This window comes from Falco punctatus (assembly GCF_963210335.1).
Source record: "Falco punctatus genome assembly, chromosome: 2".
Taxonomy (NCBI): Eukaryota; Metazoa; Chordata; class Aves; order Falconiformes; family Falconidae; genus Falco; species Falco punctatus.
The window spans coordinates 21,381,727-21,406,330 of record NC_137581.1 but is presented as its reverse complement, the minus strand read 5'-3'; the positions used below and the strand labels follow the sequence as shown (position 1 = coordinate 21,406,330).

General features: G+C 36.0%; 1 protein-coding gene across 4 annotated transcripts in view; it reads left to right on the top strand.

Moving 5' to 3' along the window:
• SACS (sacsin molecular chaperone) overlaps positions 1 to 24,377 on the top strand; it is a 57,896-nt gene extending 33,519 nt beyond the window's left edge. For 3 of the 4 annotated variants that reach the window (XM_080376356.1, XM_080376357.1, XM_080376355.1), the window contains 5 exons: positions 1,124 to 1,235; positions 2,573 to 2,719; positions 4,019 to 5,501; positions 7,134 to 7,225; positions 11,183 to 24,377. In XM_080376356.1, the coding sequence (XP_080232482.1) occupies positions 1,124 to 1,235; positions 2,573 to 2,719; positions 4,019 to 5,501; positions 7,134 to 7,225; positions 11,183 to 22,743 (13,395 nt within the window). In that variant the 3' untranslated portion in view covers positions 22,744 to 24,377. The other variant, XM_080376358.1, reaches the window with a different exon arrangement.
• Positions 24,378 to 24,604: the final 227 nt, after the last annotated feature.

The following is a 24,604-nucleotide window of genomic DNA, read 5'->3' as shown; positions in this document are numbered from 1 at the left end:
GCTGCTAGGTGATGTGTTTTCCTTAAGTAAAGATTCATCTTGCTAACAAGTCTTTTATTTTTATGCATAATTTAATGGAGTTTAGTTGTATGAGTACACTGCATGTGATGTGATGTACTTACATAGCTTTTCAATTCAGCTGAGATACTTCCTTATGCCAAACTTAGATACACCCACACAAACATACACACATGTGTGTACGTGTGTTTATATATATGTACATGTGAGTGTGTATCTTTGGAGCCCTGATACGTTCTTTGATTCAGTGTAAATAGAACATTGTGTGAAGTTCAAATTCTGTAGGGATGTATAGTCAGTCGTGCTTATGTGTCTGCAGCGTATGCTGTTGATGTAAATGTGACTGGCTAGGCATACTTTATTAATGGTAGTGTTTACAGAACTAGCTTATTGACATTTTAGTTATTGGACTTTTCCATAGCTCTCACCACTACTAATACTATTTAACAAATACTCAGTCTTAATGTAAGCCTCTTTCTATTGTATGGGCTTCATTCAACAGGTGAGATCTGTTGGCTCATGATTTACAGAGTTACTGGTCAGAACCCTTTGGCAGCCCTTTGCTGAAAGGGTGTGAGAAGTGAGCACCATGGCTTTTGAATGGTTAGTTCATACTGTGAAATGTGAACTTAAATGGAATTCAGCTGATGTAAAGAAGAGTGCTGTATATTGCCCTTTTATGACTTGATGCTTCACTGTTGTCTTACAGCTGTTGTGTGGGCTTAGCAGTGAACATTGATATTTTTGTTGTTATTTTTTTGTGCTGTCTTGCATTGTTTTTAGGCTTGAGCAACTCTAATTTGGAATAATATAGTAGTAACAGTTTAGTAGCTTATTTCTCAACTTTGTAACTGTTAGTGTGTGGAATTTGAGCTCCAGATTCAAATAATGTTTATAGTATTTGTCTGAATACTCCTTTTATAATGATGTCTATTTTCTTTCAGGTAAACTGGATAAAATAATTTTGGTTGAAAAGTATGAAAACAATTACACTTGAGACAATTGCTTATTGTTTTCTACAGCTTAAATTGGAAAGCCATGGCTAGAACATGTACAACATTACTACATTATACTTTGTTTTTGTTTGGTTTTTTTGCTGCCTCAGGAACTGATACAGAATGCAGAAGATGCTGGTGCCACAGAAGTTAGGTTTTTATATGATGAAACTCAGTATGGAACAGAAACTCTGTGGTCGAAGGACATGGCGCAGTATCAAGGCAAACATATTTTTTATTAATTTTGGCCGTTATTCTTCAATATGCATGTGGTTCTGTGTGTGTGTGTGGGTTGTTGGGTTTTTTTCCCCCTCTCTCTTTTTTTTTTTTTTTTTCTCCTTGCTGTATGGAAGTGATCACCTTATTAGGTGCATATTTTGTCTATGTCCCAATATTGTTCTTTTCCAAAGCCAGTGTGGCAGTTGAAGGCCTTAAACTGTTTTCTTGTAGATTGTCAGTAGCAGCTTTCCCACTGCTTCCAGTTAATGCTGTTTGAGAAAGCCTTCATGTTCTGCTTTATTCTAAGTCCCCTCTCCCAGGGTGACTGTGTATCCTGTGGCTTATTACCCTGGGGTCACTCAATATTCCAAAATACAGGAAGAGATTTTTAGTAGAACAAATAAAGAAGGTTTAATAGGTAAGACCTAGGAAAAAAGAATTCTTGGGGTATTAGACAGTAATTTTTAGATTTTCTGTGTATTAACCTCTACATTTTGAGAGCTATCTCCAGTTCTTAATGTAAAGATGACCCTGATCCCTTACATTTCAGCGTTCTCCAGGCAGTTCTGTTTTCTTCCCTATCTTTTTCTCTCTCATACCAAACTTTGCACCATGCTGCCTGTATATTGCAAATGGAGTTTCTTGTAACTTTCAGGTTTTTATATCTTCTAATACAGCTTTGTGTGATAGAGGTCATTTATGTATTTATCAAACAAATTAGTTTGCATAATCATCCTAAAAGGCATTCAGCATGATTTGAAGATTACAGTGATGGATGATCCACTGCATCCTGTTTCTAGCTTTTTTCAGTTGTTAATTAGCCCCGTTATGTCTTCTAATTTGAATTTGTCTCACCTTCTAGACATGGGTTATTGTTATATCTTGCCATGTATTCCCTTCCAGTGGAGGTTTTATTAGACCATGTTAGTACATCTTTCAAACATCCTTTTGATAGACTGAACAGATTGAGTTTAAGCCTTGTGCCACAGGACACTTCTTTCAGAGGTTTTGTTGTTTTCTGCATTCTGTTCAGTTTTTCAGAATCATTCTTTTAAAATGTGGACACCAGAACTAGATACCACATCAGAGTATAAATCTCTTAAGTAGCATATACGGAGGTAAATCCATCTCCTTGCCTTTAGCTTTTGCTGCTACTCTATATCTCCCGTTCATCACCAAGCGTAATTTGATGTCAGCTTGAATCATAGCTTCCCCATTAAATTTCCACATGCATAATTTAAAGAAATACTTTCTTAGTTCTGTAAGTTAATTTCCTAGAAATTTTAAACAATAAAATGTTTCCTTCTGCCATCTTTTTAACACTTGCCTATTTATTATAGGGCCAGCGTTTTATGCATACAATGATGCAATTTTTACCCCTGAGGACTGGCATGGTATACAGGAAATAGCAAGAAGCAGGAAGAAAGATGATCCCCTGAAAGTTGGAAGATTTGGAATTGGCTTTAATTCAGTTTATCATATAACAGGTACTCTCAGTAGATATTTTAAAATGAAAATGTTGACATTTTAAATTGTTTAATTATTTTAGATATTCATCAAACATTTATTATTTTCTCTATAGTGCATTTTAAAATTGGATTGCTGGCTAAGTTTCCTTAAGAAGCATTCATATTTCCTAAAACTCTAGAAGGTATTATTTGGATTTTGAAGGTTTTTGGAGGAGATTTGTTTCTTCTAGTAACATCAGTACTTAGTCCCTTATACTGAAATGAACATTCATTTACAATGTCATTTCAGTTATGCACTGCTTTTTATATTATAGAGGCCTATAATATAGGGTAGATATCTAAGTAGAAAATAAGTGCAAGTTTAGACTAGACTGAAACTTTTATGCAGGTTCCTTGCATACTAAGCAGTGATTTTATTTCATGGTAGAAAGGATATTCTGTAGCAGAAGTATTTACATTTACATTTGAGAGAGGTAGTGCATACTCTTTTACAAGCTGGTAGTATTCAGTCTTGAAACCTATTATTCTGGCAAAATGTTTTACCGCTGTACAGAAGAAGCATATAGCGTAAATAGTGCTTACAGTCTATAGTTATAGTTTACAGTTATAATAGTACAGAATAAGAAGCAAATTTTTGCTGAAATAAGATCTTTAGCTTGTGAAGTTAGCTTGTAAGACAGGATGTTTTTTCACAATATTTTATCTAGTAGAGCATGAATAAAAGCTTAGTATGTTCCGTAGTTTGATAATTCTGGGAATTTATGTTTTTAAGTGTGCAAGATTACTGTTTGCAAGTCAAGATCTGCAAGTATGAATGTAATAGAATACATCTTTAGTAATTTTTTTTCTTCCTGAAAATATTGGAAAGATAGAATTACAGAGTTGAAAAAAATTATACTTTCTGTTGCTGATTAATCTGTTTGTTAGATTTCAAATAGTTGAATGACTATTTATATGTTTAATTGCAGAATAGGGGTGTGCTTGTTTCTTCCCTGTTTATAAGCACTGAATTATAAGTTATCAGTCATAGAATCATATCATGTATGTTGGAAAAGACCTTTAAGATCATTGAGTCCAACCATAATCGTAGCATTTCCAAGTCCACTATTAAACCATGTCCCTAAGTGTCACATCTACACGTCTTTTAAATACTGTGGAGATGGTGACTCAGCCACTTCCCTGGGTATTATACTCATTCATTACTGTTTTATAACATTTGGGGTATTTTTCCCCCTTTTCAAAGTTGTTCCTTAAGCCTGTATTTGAAAAATGTGTTGCTTTAGGATTATTAATAGTTGTTGTTTTTTATGTATACAGATGTCCCTAGTATTTTCAGTGGTGACCAGATTGGAATGCTTGATCCCCATCAAACCCTTTTTGGATCTCACGAATCAGGCCAGTGTTGGAATCTAAAAGAAGATAGCAAGGAAATCAATGAACTTACAGACCAGTTTGCACCCTTCATTGGTGTATTTGGCAGCACTAAGGAAACATTTAAGAATGGAAACTTTCCTGGTACCTTTTTTCGTTTCCCACTTCGTCTGCAGCCTTCCCAACTGAGCAGCAATGTTTATGACAAACAGAAGGTTTTAGAGCTGTTTGAATCTTTCAGAGCAGATGCGGACACTGTGTTGCTCTTCTTGAAGAGTGTTCAGGATGTATCATTGCATGTTAGGGAAGCTGATGGAACTGAGAGGCTGATTTTTAGAGTAACTGCTAGTGAGAACAAGGCCTTGAAACATGAAAGACCCAATTCTATCAAAATCTTAGGAACTGCAATAAATCAGTATTGTAAGGGAGTTCCAAGCAATAGCATAACATGTGTGACATACCATGTAAATATAGTTGTAGAAGATGAGAGTGTTAAGGACTCACAGAAGACTTCTTGGTTAGTATGTAATTGTGTAGGTGGTCGAGGAATGTGTACTGAATTGGACTGTTTAGCTGATGACTTGAAATTTGTTCCTGCTATTGGAATAGCTATGTCTTTATCAACTAATGGGGAAGAAAAAGCGGCTGTAGCAGACTTTTCAGGAAGAGCATTTTGTTTTCTTCCTTTGCCTCCAGGTGAAGAAAGCAAAACTGGACTCCCAGTTCATGTTAGTGGTTTCTTTGGTCTCACAGACAATAGGAGGAGCATCAAATGGCGAGAGTTGGATCAATGGAGAGATCCAGCAGCTTTGTGGAATGATCTTCTTGTGATAAATATAGTGCCAAAGGCATATACCACCCTTATTTTGGAAGCTATCAAGCGAATGGAGACTGAGAAGAATTCAGATTTTCCATTGTCAGCTGAAAGAATTTATAGGTTATGGCCAGATGAGAATAAAATCAGGGTACCGTGGAAACCGATTGTAGTACCTCTCTTTAAAGAGCTGCTCCAGCATACAGTTATTTACTCAGTGAGTAATCAGTGGATAAAGGTAGAACAGGTGCACTTTTCTGAAATGGATGAGAGTTTGGAGTACACACAGTCTGTTCTCAACTACCTCCAGAATTCAGGGAAGCAGATTGCCAAGGTACCAGCAAATATTGCTAGTGCAGTGCATCTTACTATTTCTACTGCTAAAGCTGTGAAAAAAGTGACTCCTGCTGTAGTACGGCAAGTACTAAGGAAGTGTGGGCACAGTGGACCTGCTGATGAAAAGCTTCATCTTTTAGAATTTGTGCTTTCTGATGGAGTCTACAGTGAACTGATTGGATTGGAGCTTTTGCCATTACAGAATGGAAATTTTATTTCTTTTTCCTCATCTGTGTCAGAACAGGATGTAGTTTACATAACCTCAGAAGAATATCCCAGGTATACTTAATATTTTAAATATTGTTTGTTTGGTTTTGGTGGGTTTTTTTTTAGTTTAAATGTTAAAACAGAGCTTCAGACTGTTACTTGCTTATAAGCAAACAGGATGATAAGCAGCAGCCTGTACAGTAATGAAATAATGATTAGATAGAATTCATTTTTCTGTATATATGTACATGTTTGTGTGCAGATGTCTCCTTTGGAAAGTTTTACAACTGCTGGCCATTATAATTTTCTAAAGAATTGTGTGATCTAGGCTTTAAGGGAACAGCTCAGGGTACGTTTCAAATCACCATTTTTCTGACAATTATAAATAGGAGGAGGTTAGAAATGTGCATACTAGGAAGTACATTAAATTAGGTAATGATAAGAGTGTTTATTAAACTTAAAGTTTGAGATTGCTTCAAGCTGGTTTGTTTTTTTTTTTTTGTGTGTGTGTTTTGTTTTTTTTTTACACAACATGCTTACTTTCAGTGAAGGGCTTAGTACTAATAACATACTGTTTTCAGAAATCAAGCAGATACTACCATGGTAAGGAGTGGGCTTGTCTTTTACATCTGCTCTCCCTATGTTCTTTCCAGTCCCTCTCCAATTAATTTTTTTTTCTTTGCTTATTTCCCAGCTGCATCATGTTCCAATTTGGTTCACATTTTATCAGCCAAAAAAGCTTGCACTGACACTGTACAGGAGGGGATAGCAAAGAGCAGGCTAGCTGGAGTAAGTGACCTTCAGGTCACTGGGGAGAAAGCATGGCTGTTGGTAATGGACTCAGTTTGGTTAGCATTATAAAACCGGTAAAAAACCATGTTATACCAGGCATAAATCTACTTGTTAGCTATGATAATACAGAAACTTGAAATAGTAATGCTTTATTTGCTTCTATTGTTGCTTGCAGTAATTATTTTTAATTCGAATGTCATAAATATGATAACTGACTTACGTTAGGTGTTTTAAAACCACTTTCAATTTAAGAGTTTGGCTTTTTGCACATTCAAATTTGGAACCTGCTGAAAAGGTAAAATAAGCTCTTAAAAATTTCTGTTAACACCTGTGGAAGAACAGGATTTTGTGTTGGTTTATGTATAATTAACATACCTGCTGTCAGAATTAAACTGGATAGTTATTTTTTATTTTAGGAAGACCAAAGCCCTGAAAAACTATTTAAGTGCTAATATAAAGGAAGGGAAGGGCAGGATGAGATGACTTTTGGTGACAGTAAGATGTGAAGTCCTAGAATTACATGTATTTTTGTATGCCTTCAAAAAGAATCTTTTAAGAGAGAATAGTAGGTGCAGTTTTACTTTTGTTTTTAAGAATGTAAATAGATGAAAATTATTTTCTATTCCCAGTTTTAATATAAAAAAACCCAAACAACTTGCTTAGACCTGCTTTGAAAAGAACTGTAGTTGGAAAATTAGTTTCTTACTACTCTGTGCTTCTAGATGTATGATTTATTTCATTTATAAAGAAACACCCACTGAAAGCCCTATTCTGCATATGTAAGTGATTGCTTTGCATGCAACTGTTTTGCCATGATGATTACCCTGCTGGTAATGGCTGTGCAGCAGCATAAATGATGCTTTGCTAAAGTGTGTTTTGTTTTGTTTTGGGTTTTTTTTGATGGTGTGATAGATCACTCTTTCCTGGCCTGGAAGGAAGGTTACTTTCTGATGACTTGAAGCCTGAGGTTCTAGCTGCTTTAAAAGAAGCTGCCAAAAGCCGAGGTAATATGTCTCGTATTCTCCATATAGTGAAACAAATTTCTAATGGTTGAACACACTAGTTGTCAACTCAGGTTTAAAGTAATGTCTCTTTTGAAATTGAGTTCACATAAACAAGTTGGTTATCAAGGTATGGTAGCCCACATTGTTTGAAGTGGGCATGACACAAATGAGAATTAAATAGACAAAAAGGCAAGGGAAGAAGGATGAAAATTTACAATAAAAGAATAGATACTTGCTTAGTAAGGCATGTATTCAAGGTTCAGTAATTTTGTTCAAATAGTATTCCACCACTCCAGATGGTCTGAATTGTATTTTGCATATGCAATAGCTATGTCATGATTTTGGCTTTGTAGATCATCTCTTACCTCACAATTGCAATGATCACATCAGTGTATTTTTTTAAACCAGGTGAAACCAGCTTAAGCATCTAGCCTCAAGCATACTGTAGATCACATAATTTCATCAAGTCTTACCTCAGTCTTAATTCATAGCTTGTAGTTGTGTCCATGTGGACCTACTGAAATACTTCCTTCCAATCTTGGTCAAAAAACTTTGTGAAGAAGTTTGCTGCATCTGTAGATAAGATGCTTCTATGTTTAATTGCCTTCACAATTTATTTTGCTTCTTTTGTTTGGAATTTTTCTATATTTACCTTTCCACCCTTGTGTTTCATTTCAAATTTACCAATCAAATGCATAGTTTTGAGTCTCAGAAGTCTTTCCATGTAAACACAATTTGCAAACAAGTCACTCGTCAGCTTATTTTTAAACAGTGCAAGAATATGGTAAGCTATTCTTCAATGTCTAGAAAATGTGCTTTAAGAAAAAGATTCTTATCTCTGGGTTTTTTTTTTTAATTTGCTCATTTAATCAGAATTCTTTTTTAGACTGAAGATATTAGAACCAGACATAGAATACTATAAATCATTGTCTTGATTTGCTTTTCTGAATACCCTTTATCATGGTCTTCAGTCATTCAGTCACAGTGTATTTCTTCAGTCTGTGTTCTGACCTTTCCCCTTCAATCCTTTATATGTTCTCTGTTTATTGTTCTGCTTGTTCAGTTGGAAGCCTCCTTTCTCCATGGCTTGATCATTGCTTATTATAAAAAATAATAAGAAAAAAGAAAGATAATTCTGAGGCAAGATGATAAATTTTCGAAGTATGGCAAAGCGCCCATGAAAACATTGAAAGAATTGGGAGTGACTTATTGCATAGTGTAAATATTTAAAATAATATAAATTGTATAGAAGATGTGAAATCAGTGCTGAGACTGTCAATAAATATGAAGAACAGCAAGTCTGAAACTGCTATAGAGAAAACCTTTGTTCTAAAAAGCAGAATTGTCAAAGCCTTTGGGTATATTATATGATGTGTGTCACGTATATTGTTGCAGTAGAATATGATTGTTTTAGTATTTTTTTTCTGTTACTTTTTCCAGTACTGTTTGTAATTTGTTTTAATGCAGACTATAAATTGTTGAAAGTAGTGATTGCTTTTAATTGTGCATCTAAACAGTGAATATTCTTAATCTGGGATAGAACCATAAAGAAATGCTGTTTATTGTAGTAGTAATTTCTGGGACTTTAAAAGAACAGAAATATATAGGGATCAAGACAGTCACAGTGAGATTAGATGGATAAAGGATTGTATGGAAGACAAAATATTAGGTTTAAAAAATGCCAGTTTCTTGTGATGATACCTTAAATTGACTTTTGAGATGTCCTACACAATAAAATAAAAAATGGACCAAAGCAACGAAAACAAAATACAGGTTTGACAGACTATATGCCATAATACATCTTATAAACAGAAAAAGCAGAGGTGACTAAAATTGAAAAAACCCTATGTATTCATAAAGCAATCCCTTGCTAAGTTCCTTTTGGACATTCCTTCACTTCCAGGCTTGGTCTCTGAGTTGCAGCCAAGGCTATCTACTCTTTTTAGTTCCTGGGAAGTCTTTTGGTTGCATTTGAGGTCTTGCTTCTGTCTCTCTTCTTCCTCTGGCAGTTTCTTTGAATGATATTTTTCTAGGGACTTGTTCTTGGTTGGTAGTATTCCTCTTATTGATCAGAAGAACATATTTTTGTAAATTAATATGACAAGGTTAATTCTTCTAAATATTCTAGAAACGCTTAAGGACTTGAAGATTATCCTTTACAAGATTTTAGAGTCCTACTTTTCATTCTACCTCCTCCTAAGTTATTCTTCATTCTATTTTGCATAATTGCGAAGTACAACTGCAGTGCCATAGAAGTTGTGCGTTATTATAAAAAGTATTAGAGGGGCTTTTGGTAGGTTTTGAAACCTTACCTGTTGCAAGTTTTATTTACATAGCTGTAGAAATTACATCAGAGAGATTCCTGATACAGTTGCAGAAATAGAAACTTCCTTGTATTATTTGAGAAGATGGGATGCAATTTTTAGAATTGTTGTACAAAGACAACCAGATCTTGCTATCTGATTTTTTTCTCTCCTAAAATGTGTACTGTATTTTTCTAATTAATAACTGTTTCTGTATTTAGTGTGTTAATGTGTAACTCACAGGATGTTTTCTAAAAATGGATTTGATTATATTCTAGCCCAACAGCTTCTCTGGGGATTTTCAGGTATGATTATTAACGGAAGATGTACTGGTTTGGATTGAAGCTTGATATTTGTGTGAATTTGGTGATGAGCTATTCTCATTACCCCAGCTTTCTTGTAAAGAGAACTTGCCAAATAGAGCTGCTAAAATATAGCTACCAAAGATTAAATAATTGAGAACCTTGTAGGTACATGGACATTATCGTTATTTTAATTTGTTTATTTATATATATTTAAATTCCTATGCAGGAAGATTTCCAGTATTTTAAGATCACATGTATAGGTTTTAAAACAGGATTTCAAAAATTCTGTGCTCAAATAATGGGATTTAAGCTTAGCTTTTAAGTAGATTCTTAGCTTGCTGATCCACTGCTGCAAGTATTTCTCACTTTCACAAGGCTGCAGTGTTTACCTGTGTTTTCTGTTTAGTAGAAATAACAGAATGCATAGCTCTGTAGGCATGAACTGAAAGAAAAAAAATCTTTTCTGAAGGATATCTGACTACTGACTTCCAACAGAGCAGGGACAGTAGATAATATCTTTAATTAGACTGTTGATTTTAAGGAAATGGCAGTGCTATCTAGAGGGAAGAATGATCTGAAATTCAAATAGATTTCTTGCTTCCATTTCTGTCATTGTTTTTTATGTCATTGAGAGGTAGTGGTATTTTTATATTCTGTAGTATTTTCTTACCCCTAGACATTATGTAGTTTTTAAATATAAGCTGTCTTAATGATAATTAAGAAATAAGTGTTAAGAGGGCTTTGATAATAACAATAAAAGCACATACATATAAACTTAATTTCAGCATTCCTTGCACAACTGAGTTTTGTTGCTTGCCAGTTTTAGTGTAAGATCCTCTGCATCTGAACTGCTTTTTGCTATATCTAATAAATAATCCTTCAGATCTATTTGAATTTTTGCAGCTATAGACAAGCAAATACCTTAGGCTCTTATTTACCACTAGGCAAATAAGTGATGTAAAGAATCAACCAAAAAAACTCCCCAGAAGTTTGAAGCTTCTACTTTGATTGTAAATTTGTAGTTGCTATGTATGCCTGAGTTATCTTAGTGTCAAACTAACAAATGCAATAACATATTTATTGTTTCCAATTTGTGTTTATTTTTATACTAATATGGAATGTATTTGCTTTTAATTAACTTCTAAAAGCAAGGGGGGCTGGTATCTGCAGTTCTATTTAACAAACCATTTTTTTTCCACAGGAAGAATAGACAGGACACATGTTAGACTTTTTTTTTCCTTTCTCTTTTCTTTCTTATTTTTTTTTCCCTTCCCTAACAACCAAAAGCACCTTGTTATGTAGTACTGCTCTGTGATTTTCATATCTTTGTCCTTTTGTGGTAATTTCAGGAAGGCCATGCACTCAGCTGCAGCTTCTGAACCCAGAAAGATTCGCCCGGCTCATTAAAGAAGTTATGAATAGTGTGTGGCCTGGCAGAGACATGGTGGTACAATGGTATCCAGGTTTGGAAGACAAAAGTCACCCATCAGTTTCCTGGCTTAAGATGGTCTGGAAGAACCTGTATATACATTTTTCTGATGACTTGAGTGTGTTTGATGACATGCCGCTTATTCCCAAGACACCGCTGGAGGAAAACCAAATGTCTGTGGAACTGGTTAGATTTAGGAATCCATCACCTATCATTCTGGAAGATGAATCTGAGACTCAGCTCCCGGAATATTTAGCTGATATTATTCAGAAAGTTGGTGGAGTTGTACTTAAGAAGCTGGATATTTCTATCCAACATCCACTTATAAAAAAATACGTGCATCCACCATTACCAAGTGCTGTTTTACAAATAATGGAAAAAATGTCCTTACAGAAACTATGCAATCAGGTTGCATCATTCCCATCAACGCATAAAGATGCTCTTAGGGCATTCTTAGCGAGTTTAACTGATGCAAGTGAAAAAGAGAGAAGAATTATTCAGGAATTGCTAATATTTAAAAAAATTGAAAAATCATCTGATGAAAGTGTCCCTGTTTTTACTGGGCTAAAAGGTAGTAAGGTATTACACCACACTGCCAAAATACCTCCTGGTCTAAGATTTTCTATTCCAGTAATTGACAGCAGTGATGAAGCTACTATTCGTTTAGCTAACCTGCTGAAAATAGAACAGCTAAAGAGCACAGATTGCTTGAAATTTGTTATACAAGACATAAGAAGTGATTTTTATTCATATAGTGAAACAACACAGATAATGCAATGGGTTCTTGAAAATCTGACTTTTCTGAAAAATGAGAATACAGATGTGATAGATTGGCTGACATCACTAAAGTTTATTAAGGTTTCACAGGAAGGGGTAATGTCAGCAAATGAACTCTTTGATCCTGAGGTAGAACTTCTGCAAAATTTGTTTTATTCTGAGGAGGAAATTTGCTTCCCTCCTGCTATCTTTATGTCTTCAGATATACTTCATTCTTTGAGGCAAATAGGCTTAAAAAATGAAGCCAATCTTGAGGAAAGTGATATTCTGAGAGTGGCAAATAAAATTGAAAGTTTGCATGCGAACTCTAACACCAATCATGATTTACTGTTAAGAAAAGCTAGAACTCTTTTGATGATTTTGAACAAAAACCATACACTGCTTCACTCATCTGAAACAAAAGCTGCACTGAAAAAAATAAAATGGATTCCTGCATCTAAGGAAAGACCTCCAAATTACCCAGGATCCTTAGTTTGGAAAGGAGATCATTGTAGCCTGTGTTCGCCACCAGAAATGTGTGATATATCTCATGCAATTTTAGTTGGTTCCTCAGTTCCTCTGGTGGAAAATGTGCTGCTGGATATACAAAAAGCACTTGGCATCCCCACTAAGCCCAGCATAAAAGCAGTCTTAAAACATTTCAAGGTGGTGGTTGATTGGCACGGTTCTAAGACCTTCAGTGATGAGGACTATTATCAGTTTCAGCATATCTTGCTTGAGATTTATGGATTTATGCATGATCATCTAGAAGAAGGCAAAGAAGCTTTTAAAGCCCTGAAATTTCCCTGGGTTTGGACAGGTAAAACATTTTGTTCTCTCACACAAGCAGTGATAAAGTCAGTACCTGATCTTGATCTCCAGCCTTACCTACATTATGTGCCAAAAACTATGGCAAAATTTCACCAGTTATTTAAATACTGTGGTTCAATTGAGCAGTTAACGCCAGACCATGTTTCTATGGTAATTCAGAAAATATATCTAAAAAGTGAGCAGTGTCTCTCGGAACAAGAGAGCAAACAAAATCTTCACATTATGTTGAGCATCATAAGGTGGCTGTACAGCAATCAGATTCCTGCAAGTCTGCATACACCTATGCCACTGTACAGTGGCAAACTTCCTTACAAACTTGCAATGAGGCCAATTCATGAGTGCTGTTACTGTGATATCAAAGTTGATGACTTAAATGATTTGCTTGAAGATTCTGTTGAGCCAATAATTTTGGTGCATGAAGACATACCAATGAAAACTGCTGAGTGGTTAAATGTCCCATGCCTTAGCACAAGATTGATTAATCCAGAAAATATGGGATTTGAGCAATCTGGGCAAAGAGAGCCTCTGACTGTAAGAATTAAGAACATTTTGGAAGAATACCCTTCAATTTCAGATATCTTTAAAGAACTTCTTCAAAATGCTGATGATGCCAATGCAACGGAATGTAATTTCCTGATTGACATGAGAAGAAATATGGATATAAGGGAGAATCTTCTGGATCCAGGAATGGCAGCGTGTCATGGTCCAGCTTTGTGGTCGTTCAATAATTCTGAGTTTTCAGATTCTGATTTTCTAAATATAACTCGATTAGGAGAGTCTTTAAAAAGGAGTGAAGTTGACAAAGTAGGAAAATTTGGACTGGGATTCAATTCTGTTTATCATATCACTGATGTTCCTATTATTTTGAGCCGGGAGTTCATGATTATGTTTGATCCAAATGTTAACCATATCAGTAAGCATATTAGAGATAAATCTAACCCTGGGATCAAAATCAACTGGAGTAAACAACAGAAGAGGCTGAGAAAATTTCCCAATCAGTTTAAGCCATTTATAGGAGTTTTTGGTTGCCAGTTACCACTGTCTGTAGAATCTCCTTACAGCTACAAAGGAACACTTTTCAGGCTGTCCTTTAGAACTCAGCAGGAAGCTAAAGTGAGCGAAGTCAGTAGTGCATCTTACAATACAGCAGACATTTATTCTCTTGTGGACGAATTTAGCATTTGCGGTCATAGACTGATAATATTTGCTCAGAGTGTAAATTCAATGGTTTTGAAATACTTGAAAATTGAGGCAGATGATCCTGGGGTGGCACAAGATGTTGTCACTATAAAAAAAAATCTGTGTTCTTCCAAAGCCTTGACTGCACCAAATATAAGTGTTTTAAAGGAAGCAGCTAAACTCATGAAGGTCTGCAGCAGCAGTAATAAAAAGCTTCCCACTGAAACACCAAAGTCCTCGTGTATCTTACAGATCGTAGTAGAAGAATTTCACCATGTATTCAGGCGGATTGCTGATTTACAGTCTCCACTCTTCAGAGGTACAGAAGATGACCCAGCTTCTTTCTTTGAAATGGCTAAATCGGGACAGATAAAAAGATCAGCTGATGAATTGCCACAGAAAACAGTAGATTCAACAACATGGCTTATATGTTCTTGTATGGACGTTGCAGATGCTTTAAAATTTTCATTACATGAAAGTGGACGAAGATTAGGTCTTGTTCCCTGTGGTGGAGTAGGAGTGTTGCTGTCTGAAACCCAGGATCAAAAGTGGCTTGTGAAACCTAATTGCAACACCATAGGTGAAGTATTCTGCTATTTACCTCTACGAATAAAAACAGGCTTACCTCTTCATATAAATGGCTGCTTTGCAGTTACTTCAAATCGGAAAGAAATTTGGAAAACGGACACGAAAGGAAGGTGGAATACAGTATTCATGAGGCATGTTATTGTAAAAGCCTACATAGAAGCACTTTGTGTTCTACGTGACATGGCAATCAATGGCGAGCTAGTTGACTACAGTTACTGTGCAGTGTGGCCAGATCCTGATTCAGTTCATGATGATTTTTCTGTAATTTGTCAAGGGTTTTATGAAGACATAGCTCATATGAAAAGCAAAGAAGGAATCAAAGTATTTTCTGATGGTTTCTCTTGGGTTTCCATGAAGAACGTAAGGTTTTTAGATGACTCAATACTGAAACGACCAGATGTTGGACCATCAGCCTTTAAGATCTTTCTGAAGTACCTTAAGAGAACTGGTTCCAAAAATCTGTGTGCTGTAGATCTCCCATCTTGGGTAAAGACAGGATTTGAAGAAGCAGGATGCAAATACATATTATTGGAGAACACTTTCTCTGAGAAACAGTTCTTTTCTGAGGTATTTTTCCCTAATGTTCAGGAGATTGATGCAGAGCTGCGTGATCCTTTGATGCGTTATGTTCTCAATGAAAAAGTTGAGGAGTTCTCAGGAATTCTTCGTGTTACTCCCTGTATTCCCTGTTCGTTGGATGGACATCCATTAGTGACACCATCAAGACTGATCCATCCTGAAGGAAGAGTTGCAAAGTTATATGATGCCGAAGATGGAAGATTTCCTTATGGCACCACTCAGGATTATCTTAACCCAGTTATTTTGGTTAAACTTGTTCAGTTGGGAATGGCTAAAGATGATATTTTATGGGAAGATCTGATAGAACGTGCAGAGTCAGTAGCTGAAGTCAACAAGATTGATCATGCTGCAGCTTGTCTCAGAAGCAGTGTTATATTGAGTCTCATTGATGAAAAACTAAAATCTAGGGACACCAGAGCTAAGGAGTTTGCTGCAAAATGTCAAAGCATCCCTTTCCTTCCTTTCCTTAGCAAGCCAGCAGGCTTCTCACTGCACTGGAAAGGCAGCGATTTTCAGTCTGAAGCGATGTTTTCAGCCACTGATCTTTTCACTGCTGATCATCAAGATGTAGTTTGCTTAATACAACCAATTCTTAATGAAAATTCCCACTCCTTCAAAGGCTGTGGTGCTTTGTCATTAGCTGTCAAAGAATTTTTGGGTTTACTGAAGAAACCAGCTGTTGATTTGGTCATAAATCAGTTAGAAGAAGTTGCAAAGTCATTTGATGGTATCACATTATATCAAGAAAACATCACTAATGCTTGTTACAAATATCTACATGAAGCAATGTTACAGAATGAGTCAGCAAAAGCTATGATAATTGAACAACTGACAAACTGTAGTTTTATTCTGGTTGAGAATGTGTATGTTGACCCAACAAAAGTCTCTTTTCATTTGAATTTTGAAGCAGCGCCCTATCTCTATCAGTTGCCTAATAAATATAAAAATAGTTTCCGTGAGCTATTTGAAAGTGTGGGTGTAAGACAGGCTTTTACAGTTGAAGATTTTGCTGTAGTTCTGGAATTAATAAACCAAGAAAGAGGGACCAAACAACTAACAGAAGACAACTTTCAGCTTTGCAGGAGAATAATTAGTGAAGGAATATGGGGCCTCATTAGAGAGAAGAAGCAGGAATTTTGTGAGAAGAAGTACGGTGAGATTTTGTTACCTGATACTCGTCTAGCACTTCTGCCTGCAAAATCTTTGTGTTACAATGACTGTCCGTGGATTAAAGTTAAAGACACAACTGTTAAATATTGTCATGGTGATATTCCAAGAGAAGTTGCAGTAAAGCTTGGAGCAATACCAAAACGCCATAAAGCTTTAGAAAGATATGCATCCAATATCTGTTTTACTACCCTTGGAACAGAATTTGGCCAGAAAGAAAAATTGACAAGTAGAATTAAAAGCATTCTTAATGCCTACCCTTCAGAAAAAGAAATGCTGAAAGAACTCCTTCAGAACGCAGATGATGCAAAAGCTACAGAGATCTGTTTTGTGTTTGATCCTAGACAGCATCCAGCGGATAGAATATTTGATGAGAAATGGGCACCACTTCAAGGACCAGCACTGTGTGTTTACAACAATCAGCCTTTTACAGAAGATGATATTCGAGGGATTCAGAACCTTGGAAAAGGTACAAAAGTAGGAAATCCCTGTAAAACTGGACAATATGGTATAGGTTTCAATTCTGTTTATCATATTACTGATTGCCCTTCTTTCATATCTGGCAATGATATACTTTGTATTTTTGATCCTCATGCTAGATATGCACCAGGTTCAACATCAACAAGTCCTGGCCGCATGTTTAGAGATTTAGATGCAGATTTCAGAACGCAGTTCTCAGATGTACTGGACCTCTACTTAGGAGATCACTTTAAACTGGATAATTGCACAATGTTTAGGTTTCCTCTTCGAAATGGAGACATGGCGAAAGTATCAGAGATTTCCTCAGTCCCGTGCTCAGATAGAATGGTCCAAAATCTTTTAGATAAGCTGCGTACAGATGGAGCAGAACTCTTAATGTTTTTGAACCATATGGAAAAAATTTCTATTTGTGAGATAGAAAAAACAACAGGAGCACTGAATGTGCTCTATTCTGTACAAGGCAAAATCACTGATGGAGACAGACTGAAACGAAAGCAATTCCATGCATCTGTAATTGACAGCGTAACTAAAAAAAAGCAGCTAAGTGAAATACCTGTGCAACAGATTACTTACACAATGGATACGGAAGACTCTGAAGGAAATCTTACAACTTGGTTAATTTGTAACAGGTCAGGCTTTTCTGCCATGGAAAAAGTATCCAAAAGTGTGGTTTCAGCCCACAAGAATGAGGACATTACTCTTTTTCCACGTGGTGGGGTAGCAGCTTGCATTACTCATAATTACAAAAAACCCCATAGAGCGTTCTGTTTCTTACCGTTATCATTAGAAACTGGATTACCTTTTCATGTGAATGGACACTTTGCTCTGGATTCTGCAAGAAGAAATCTGTGGCGTGATGACAATGGTGTTGGAGTAAGAAGTGACTGGAATAGTAGCTTAATGACAGCACTGATAGCACCGGCCTATGTTGAACTGTTGATTCAGCTGAAGAAACGGTATTTTCCAGGCACTGATCCTACAGTATCAGTGCTGCAAAACACACCTGTTCATGTTGTGAAAGACACTTTAAAAAAATTTTTATCCTTCTTTCCGGTTAATAGACTTGATATTCAGCCGGATTGGTATTGTTTGGTGAAAGCAGTTTACAGTTGCATATATGAAGATTTGAAGCGTCTTTTACCTGTTATGCGAGCTCCAAATATCGATGGTTCTGATTTGCATTCTGCTGTTATCATCACATGGGTTAACATGTCTACTGTGAACAAAGGCAGGCCGTTCTTTGACAATTTACTACAAGATGAATTGCAGCATCTCAAAAATACAGAATACAACATCACAACACGGAAGACAGTGGCTGAAAATGTTTACAGACTCAAGCATTTACTCTTAGAAATTGGATTTAATTTGGTATATAACTGTGATGAAACTGCAAATCTTTACCACTGTTTGGTAGATGCAGATATTCCTGTCACCTATGTGACACCTGCTGACGTCCGACTATTTCTGATGACATTTTCTTTTCCAGACTCTAATTGCCACATTGGAAAGTTACCCTGTCGTCTTCAGCAGACAAATCTGAAACTCTTCCATAGTCTCAAACTTCTGGTTGACTACTGTTTTAAAGATGCAGAAGAAAACGAAATTGTAATTGAGGGCTTGCCACTCCTTATTACTCTTGACAATGTTTTGCAAGTTTTTGATTCAAAGCGACCGAAGTTCCTAACGACATACCATGAACTGATTCCATCTCGCAAGGATCTCTTTATGAACACATTGTATTTGAGATACAACAGTATTTTACTTAGCAGTGGGGTAGCGAAAGTCTTTGATATCAAAAGTTTTGCTGAATTGTTATCATCTGTGTTACCTAGGGAGTATAAAACTAGAAATTGTATGAAATGGAAGGAGAACTTTGCAAGTGAATCTTGGCTTAAAAATGCCTGGCATTTTATTAGTGAGTCTATAAATATTAAGGAAGAGCAAGAAGATATGCAAGCAAAATTTGATGATGTTGTTGAAACCTTGAAGGACTGGACTTTGCTCCCAGGTGTAAGGTTTACTGTCTCAGCTAATCATCTTGTTGTGCCAGAGTGTGATGTTCTGCTGCCCCTCAGCATTATGCATACAGCTGTTTTTCCAAATGCTCAGAGCGATAAAGTCTTTCATGCTTTAATGAAAACAGGCTGTATTCAGCTGGCATTGAACAAAATTTGTTCCAAAGACAGTGCTTTAGTGCCTCTGTTGTCAGGATGTACAGCAAATATAGATAATCCTTCAAGCATTCTGAAAGCCATACAACATATGATACAGACATCAACTTTTAGGACTGACAAGTTAGCAGAAAGTGACTTTGAGGCTCTCTTAATGTACTTCAATTGCAATTTATGTCACTTGACATCTCAGGATGACATTAAAATTTTAAAGTCTCTTCCATGTTATAAATCGATCAGTGGCCGATACATCAGTATTTCAAAATATGGGATGTGTTATGTTCTCACGAAAAGCATTCCATCAGTAGAAGTAGACAGATGGACACAGTCTACTTCATCAGCTTTTCTTGAAGAGAAGGTTCATTTGAAAGATTTATATACTGTGCTTGGCTGTGTCTCTGTGGATGATCTTGAAGTGTACTTGAAACATCTTTTGCCAAAAATTGAAAGCCTGTCTTATGATGCAAAATTAGAACACTTGATCTACTTAAAGAATAGGCTAACTAGCATTGAAGAAGCTTCAGAAATGAAAGAACAGCTGTTTGAAAAGCTTGAAGGCATTTTGATCATTCATGATGTAAGCAGTAGATTAAAACCTGCAAAATATTTTTATGACAGGACTGTGAAAGTCTTTGAAGTTATGCTTCCTGAAAAATTCTTCATACCTCAAGATTTTTTTAAGAAACTAGAGCAACTTACAAAACCGAAAAATCAAGCTGCATTCCTTCCATCATGGGTAACTTTTCTACGACATATCGGATTGAAATTCATAATTTCACAGCAACAGTTATTACAGTTTGCTAAGGAGATCAGCATGCGAGCGAATACAGAAAACTGGTCTAAAGAAACACTACAGAATACTGTCGATGTCCTCCTTCATCACATATTTCAAGAAAGAACTGACCTTTTGTCAGGGAATTTTCTGAAAGAATTGTCATTAATTCCTTTTCTGTGCCCTGAACGAGCTCCAGCAGAATTTGTTAGATTTCATCCTCAGTATCAAGAAGTCAACGGGACACTTCCTCTTATACGATTCAATGGGGCACAGGTGAATCCTAAATTCAAACAGACTGATGTGTTGCAGTTGCTGTGGACTTCGTGTCCCATTCTTCCTGAGAAAGCAACACCTTTAAGCATCAAAGAGCAAGAGGGAAGTAGTCTTGGTGCGCAAGAACAACTTGAGCAAGTTTTAACTATGCTGAATGTTAATTTGGACCCTCCCCTGGACAAAGTTATCAATAACTGCAGGAACATATGCAATATAACAACTTTGGATGAGGACATGGTGAAAACTAGGGCTAAGGTCCTGAGAAGCATTTATGAATTTCTTAGTACAGAGAAAAGGGAATTCCGCTTTCAGCTTCGAGGTGTTTCTTTTGTAATGGTGGAAGAAGGCTGGAAGCTCCTTAAGCCTGAAGAGGTGGTAATAAACCTTGAGTATGAATCTGATTTTAAACCTTATCTTTACAAACTTCCTTTAGAACTTGGTACTTTCCATCAATTATTTAAGCATTTGGGTACTGAAGATATTATTTCAACAAAGCAATATGTTGAAGTTTTAGGTCGCATATTCAAGAGCTCTGAAGGAAAGCAATTGGATCCTAATGAAATGCGCACAGTTAAGAGAGTAGTTTCTGGCCTCTTCAAAAGTCTTCAGAATGATTCTGTCAAGGTTAGGAATGACCTTGAGAATATGAGGGATTTTGCCCTTTACCTTCCCAGTCAAGATGGTAGGTTGGTAAAGTCTAGTATCTTAGTTTTTGATGATGCACCCCACTACAAAAGCAGAATCCAAGGTAACATTGGTGTGCAAATGCTTGTTGACCTTAGCCAGTGTTACTTGGGCAAAGACCATGGTTTTCACACTAAATTGATAATGTTATTCCCTCAGAAACTGAGGCCTCGCTTACTTAGCAGTATTCTTGAAGAACAATTGGATGAAGAGTCTCCTAAAATTTGTCAGTTTGGAGCATTATGTTCTTTGCAGGGAAGGTTACAGTTACTGTTGTCTTCGGAACAGTTCATCACAGGGCTCATTAGGATTATGAAACATGAAAATGATAATGCTTTTTTAGCTAATGAAGAGAAAGCAATAAGGCTTTGCAAAGCTTTGCGAGAAGGTTTGAAAGTTTCCTGTTTTGAGAAGCTGCAAACAACATTAAGAGTTAAAGGTTTTGCTCCTATTCCCCACAGCAAAAGTGAAACATTTGCTTTCCTGAAGAGGTATGGAAATGCAGTAATACTGCTTTACATACAGCATTCTGACAGCAAAGACATAAATTTCCTGTTAGCATTAGCAATGACCTTAAAATCTGCAACCGACAACCTGATTTCTGATACCTCGTATTTAATTGCCATGCTGGGTTGTAATGATATTTACCGGATTGGTGAGAAGCTTGACAGTTTAGGAGTGAAGTATGACTCTTCTGAGCCATCAAAACTTGAACTACCAACACCTGGCACTCCTATACCAGCTGAAATTCACTATACGCTTCTTATGGATCCAATGAATGTCTTTTATCCTGGTGAATATGTTGGTTACCTTGTTGATGCAGAAGGTGGTGATATATATGGATCATATCAACCAACTTACACCTATGCAATCATTGTTCAAGAGGTAGAAAGAGAAGATGATGAAAGTCCCAGTTTTCTAGGGAAGATTTACCAGATTGATATTGGATACAGTGAATATAAAATAGTGAGCTCTCTTGACTTGTACAAATTTTCAAGACCGGAGGAAAGTTCTCAAAGCAGGGATAGCGCACCTTCTACCCCAACCAGTCCTACAGAATTTCCAGCACATGGGCCAAGGACAATTCCGCCTCTCTTCACTGGTAGAGAGAGCCACAAAACAATGTCCTCAAAACATCACTCTCCAAAAAAGATAAAGTCAAACTCATTGCCAGAAATATTAAGGGAAGTGACATCTGTGATTGAACAGGCTTGGAAGCTTCCAGAATCCGAAAGAAAAAAGATTATTAGGAGGCTCTACCTTAAATGGCATCCAGATAAAAATGCAGAGAATCTGGATATAGCTAATGAAGTTTTCAAACATTTACAGAATGAGATTAACAGGCTGGAAAAGCAGGCCTTTATGGATCAAAATATGGACAGAGCCTCGAGAAGACCATTTTCATCCTCTGCTTCTCGATTTCAGTCAGACAAATTTTCCTTTCAGAGGTTTTATACTTCATGGAATCAAGAAGCAACAAGCCACAAATCTGAAAGGCAACAGTATAAAGAAAAGTGTCCATCTTCCACGGGGCCATCTTCCTCGCAACGTTTTTTTGTCCCACCTACATTCAGGTCTGTTGGCAATCCTGTAGAGGCACGTCGATGGCTCAGGCAGGCCCGAGCTAACTTTTCAGCTGCAAGAAATGACCTTCATAAAAATGCCAACGAATGGGTATGCTTTAAGTGCTACCTTTCTACTAAACTAGCCTTGATTGCAGCTGACTACGCTGTGAAGGGCAAATCTGACAAAGACGTAAAACCAGCAGCCCTGGCACAAAAAATAGAGGAATATAGTCAGCAACTTGAAGGGCTTACAAATGATGTTCAGACATTGGAAGCTTATGGAGTAGATAGCTTAAAAACTAGGTATCCTGACTTACTTCCTTTCCCACAGATTCCCAATGACAGGTTTACTTCAGAAGTTGCTATGAGAGTGATGGAATGTACTGCTTGTATCATCATAAAACTTGAAAACTTTATACAACAAAAAGTATAAGGGATATGAAGAGGTTAGGGAACTGTTTTGTCAAGAGCTTAGGTGTTTTGTGTGATGAGATACAAATGCAACTGTGCAGATTACTGATCATCCAAGAGGTTACACATTGCCTAGCAGTTTAAAAGTGTAGTGCACAAAGGCGGACGGTACTGAAGTACTTAGAATTGAAATGTATTTAAATGTGTTTTTTGTTTTTTTGTTTTTGTTTTTTTTTTTTTTTAAACTGAGCCTGCTGTATAAGCAAACTGTAAAACATGAATATTTTTTAAAATTTGCAAGGAAACTGAGCTGCAAAAATTAGCTGTATGTACAATATTGTGATTAATTGGCATATTATTGAACTGCACTTTATATAACCAAAGCTTAGCTTTCTGTTAGAAGAAGCCTGTAATTATAACTCCTTATTAGATTTTTATTTCATTTAATATAATGTTTCCAAAATGGTAATGTCAGTTTTCAGTGTACTAATCTTAAGACTGGACATACAATGAAATAGGAGATGGGATGGAAATTAAAATAATTTTGGAGGTATTGCTCCAAAGCATTTCTGTAATCTTTTGTGTTCTATGGTTATCAGCTGGATCTGATTATCGATTTGCTGCACCATCACGTTGTGAACATTTAAAGGATAGTTCAGTACCTGTGAACTGGTACAGTTATTTTAATGCTGAATAATGATACTTGATTTAACATGCAACTTCATGTTATGCATTGATTGAATTTACTTTTATTATAAAATAATTAAGTATTTAATTTACATTTTTTTTTTCTAGAGCCTGTCATCTTTTGTTTAATGAAAAATGCATGCGGATGATATAAAACTGATGAACATTATTATATGGTGTTTTATGATTTTTTTTTGAACACCAAAACTGTTTTCAGACATCTAAATGCTTGAGTTTCTTTTCTTCCCCGCCCTGCCCCTGGTGTGTGTGTGTCTTTGTGTGTGTACATAAATATATATATATTTTTCCACAAACATTGATAATAGTACAATTCAGTAACCCATTTTTGGTGTACACTGAGCACTGTTTTTTGTTACATGTTTAAGGGTGCTGCAAGGTAATGCTCTTTTTATTTTGCTGTTCACTATAGCCCTAAAGAAGTCTGATTTTTAGTTCACAGTCTTTGTTTTATTGTTTGTAATACTTTTGGTAATGTCATGCAATATGTTCAACATTAGCTGTTTGTAAAAAAAACTTTAAAAAAATAAAAAAAATATGGAAGGATAATGCTAAATGGAGGGATTACTCTTTGCTGGATCAGTCACATTTGACATAAATGTTAAATGCTTTCCAGTGACAGGCTATTACAATTGTTCACTTGACAGCACAGTGAAACCATAATTTTAACTTACAGAATACAAAGGAAAATAAACCACAGTGAGCTTGCAGGGCTGACAGAGCTGTGATAGTGTTGTAATCAAAAAACAAAACAAAACCCATGATGAAGGCTTCTTCAGTTTTGTGCAAATTATAAATGGCTTGTTCTCTTCTGAAAAACCTCACAAATTGTAGTGGGAGAAAATGTGATGTTTGGAAAACAATACTGCTTCTGATTGTGAAGCCCTATTATTATTTCTGCTATTAGATAATAAGTGCCATAATTTTAATAAAGAAAAATGCAAACATGTATTTCAGTCTGATGTGTTTTGGTTTTATTAAGTAGACTAAATTTACCTATTATTTCAAGCTTTCTTTTATACAGGTAAATACACAATCTTTTTTTCCAATTAATTCTGAAAAAATATACAAATATTATTAAAAAGCAAAAAGCTATTTTCTTGCAATGACAAATGTTTGCAGTTTTCTCAAAGAAATTGTAAGTTTTGATGATTTTTCTTTTCAATAAATAGCATTTA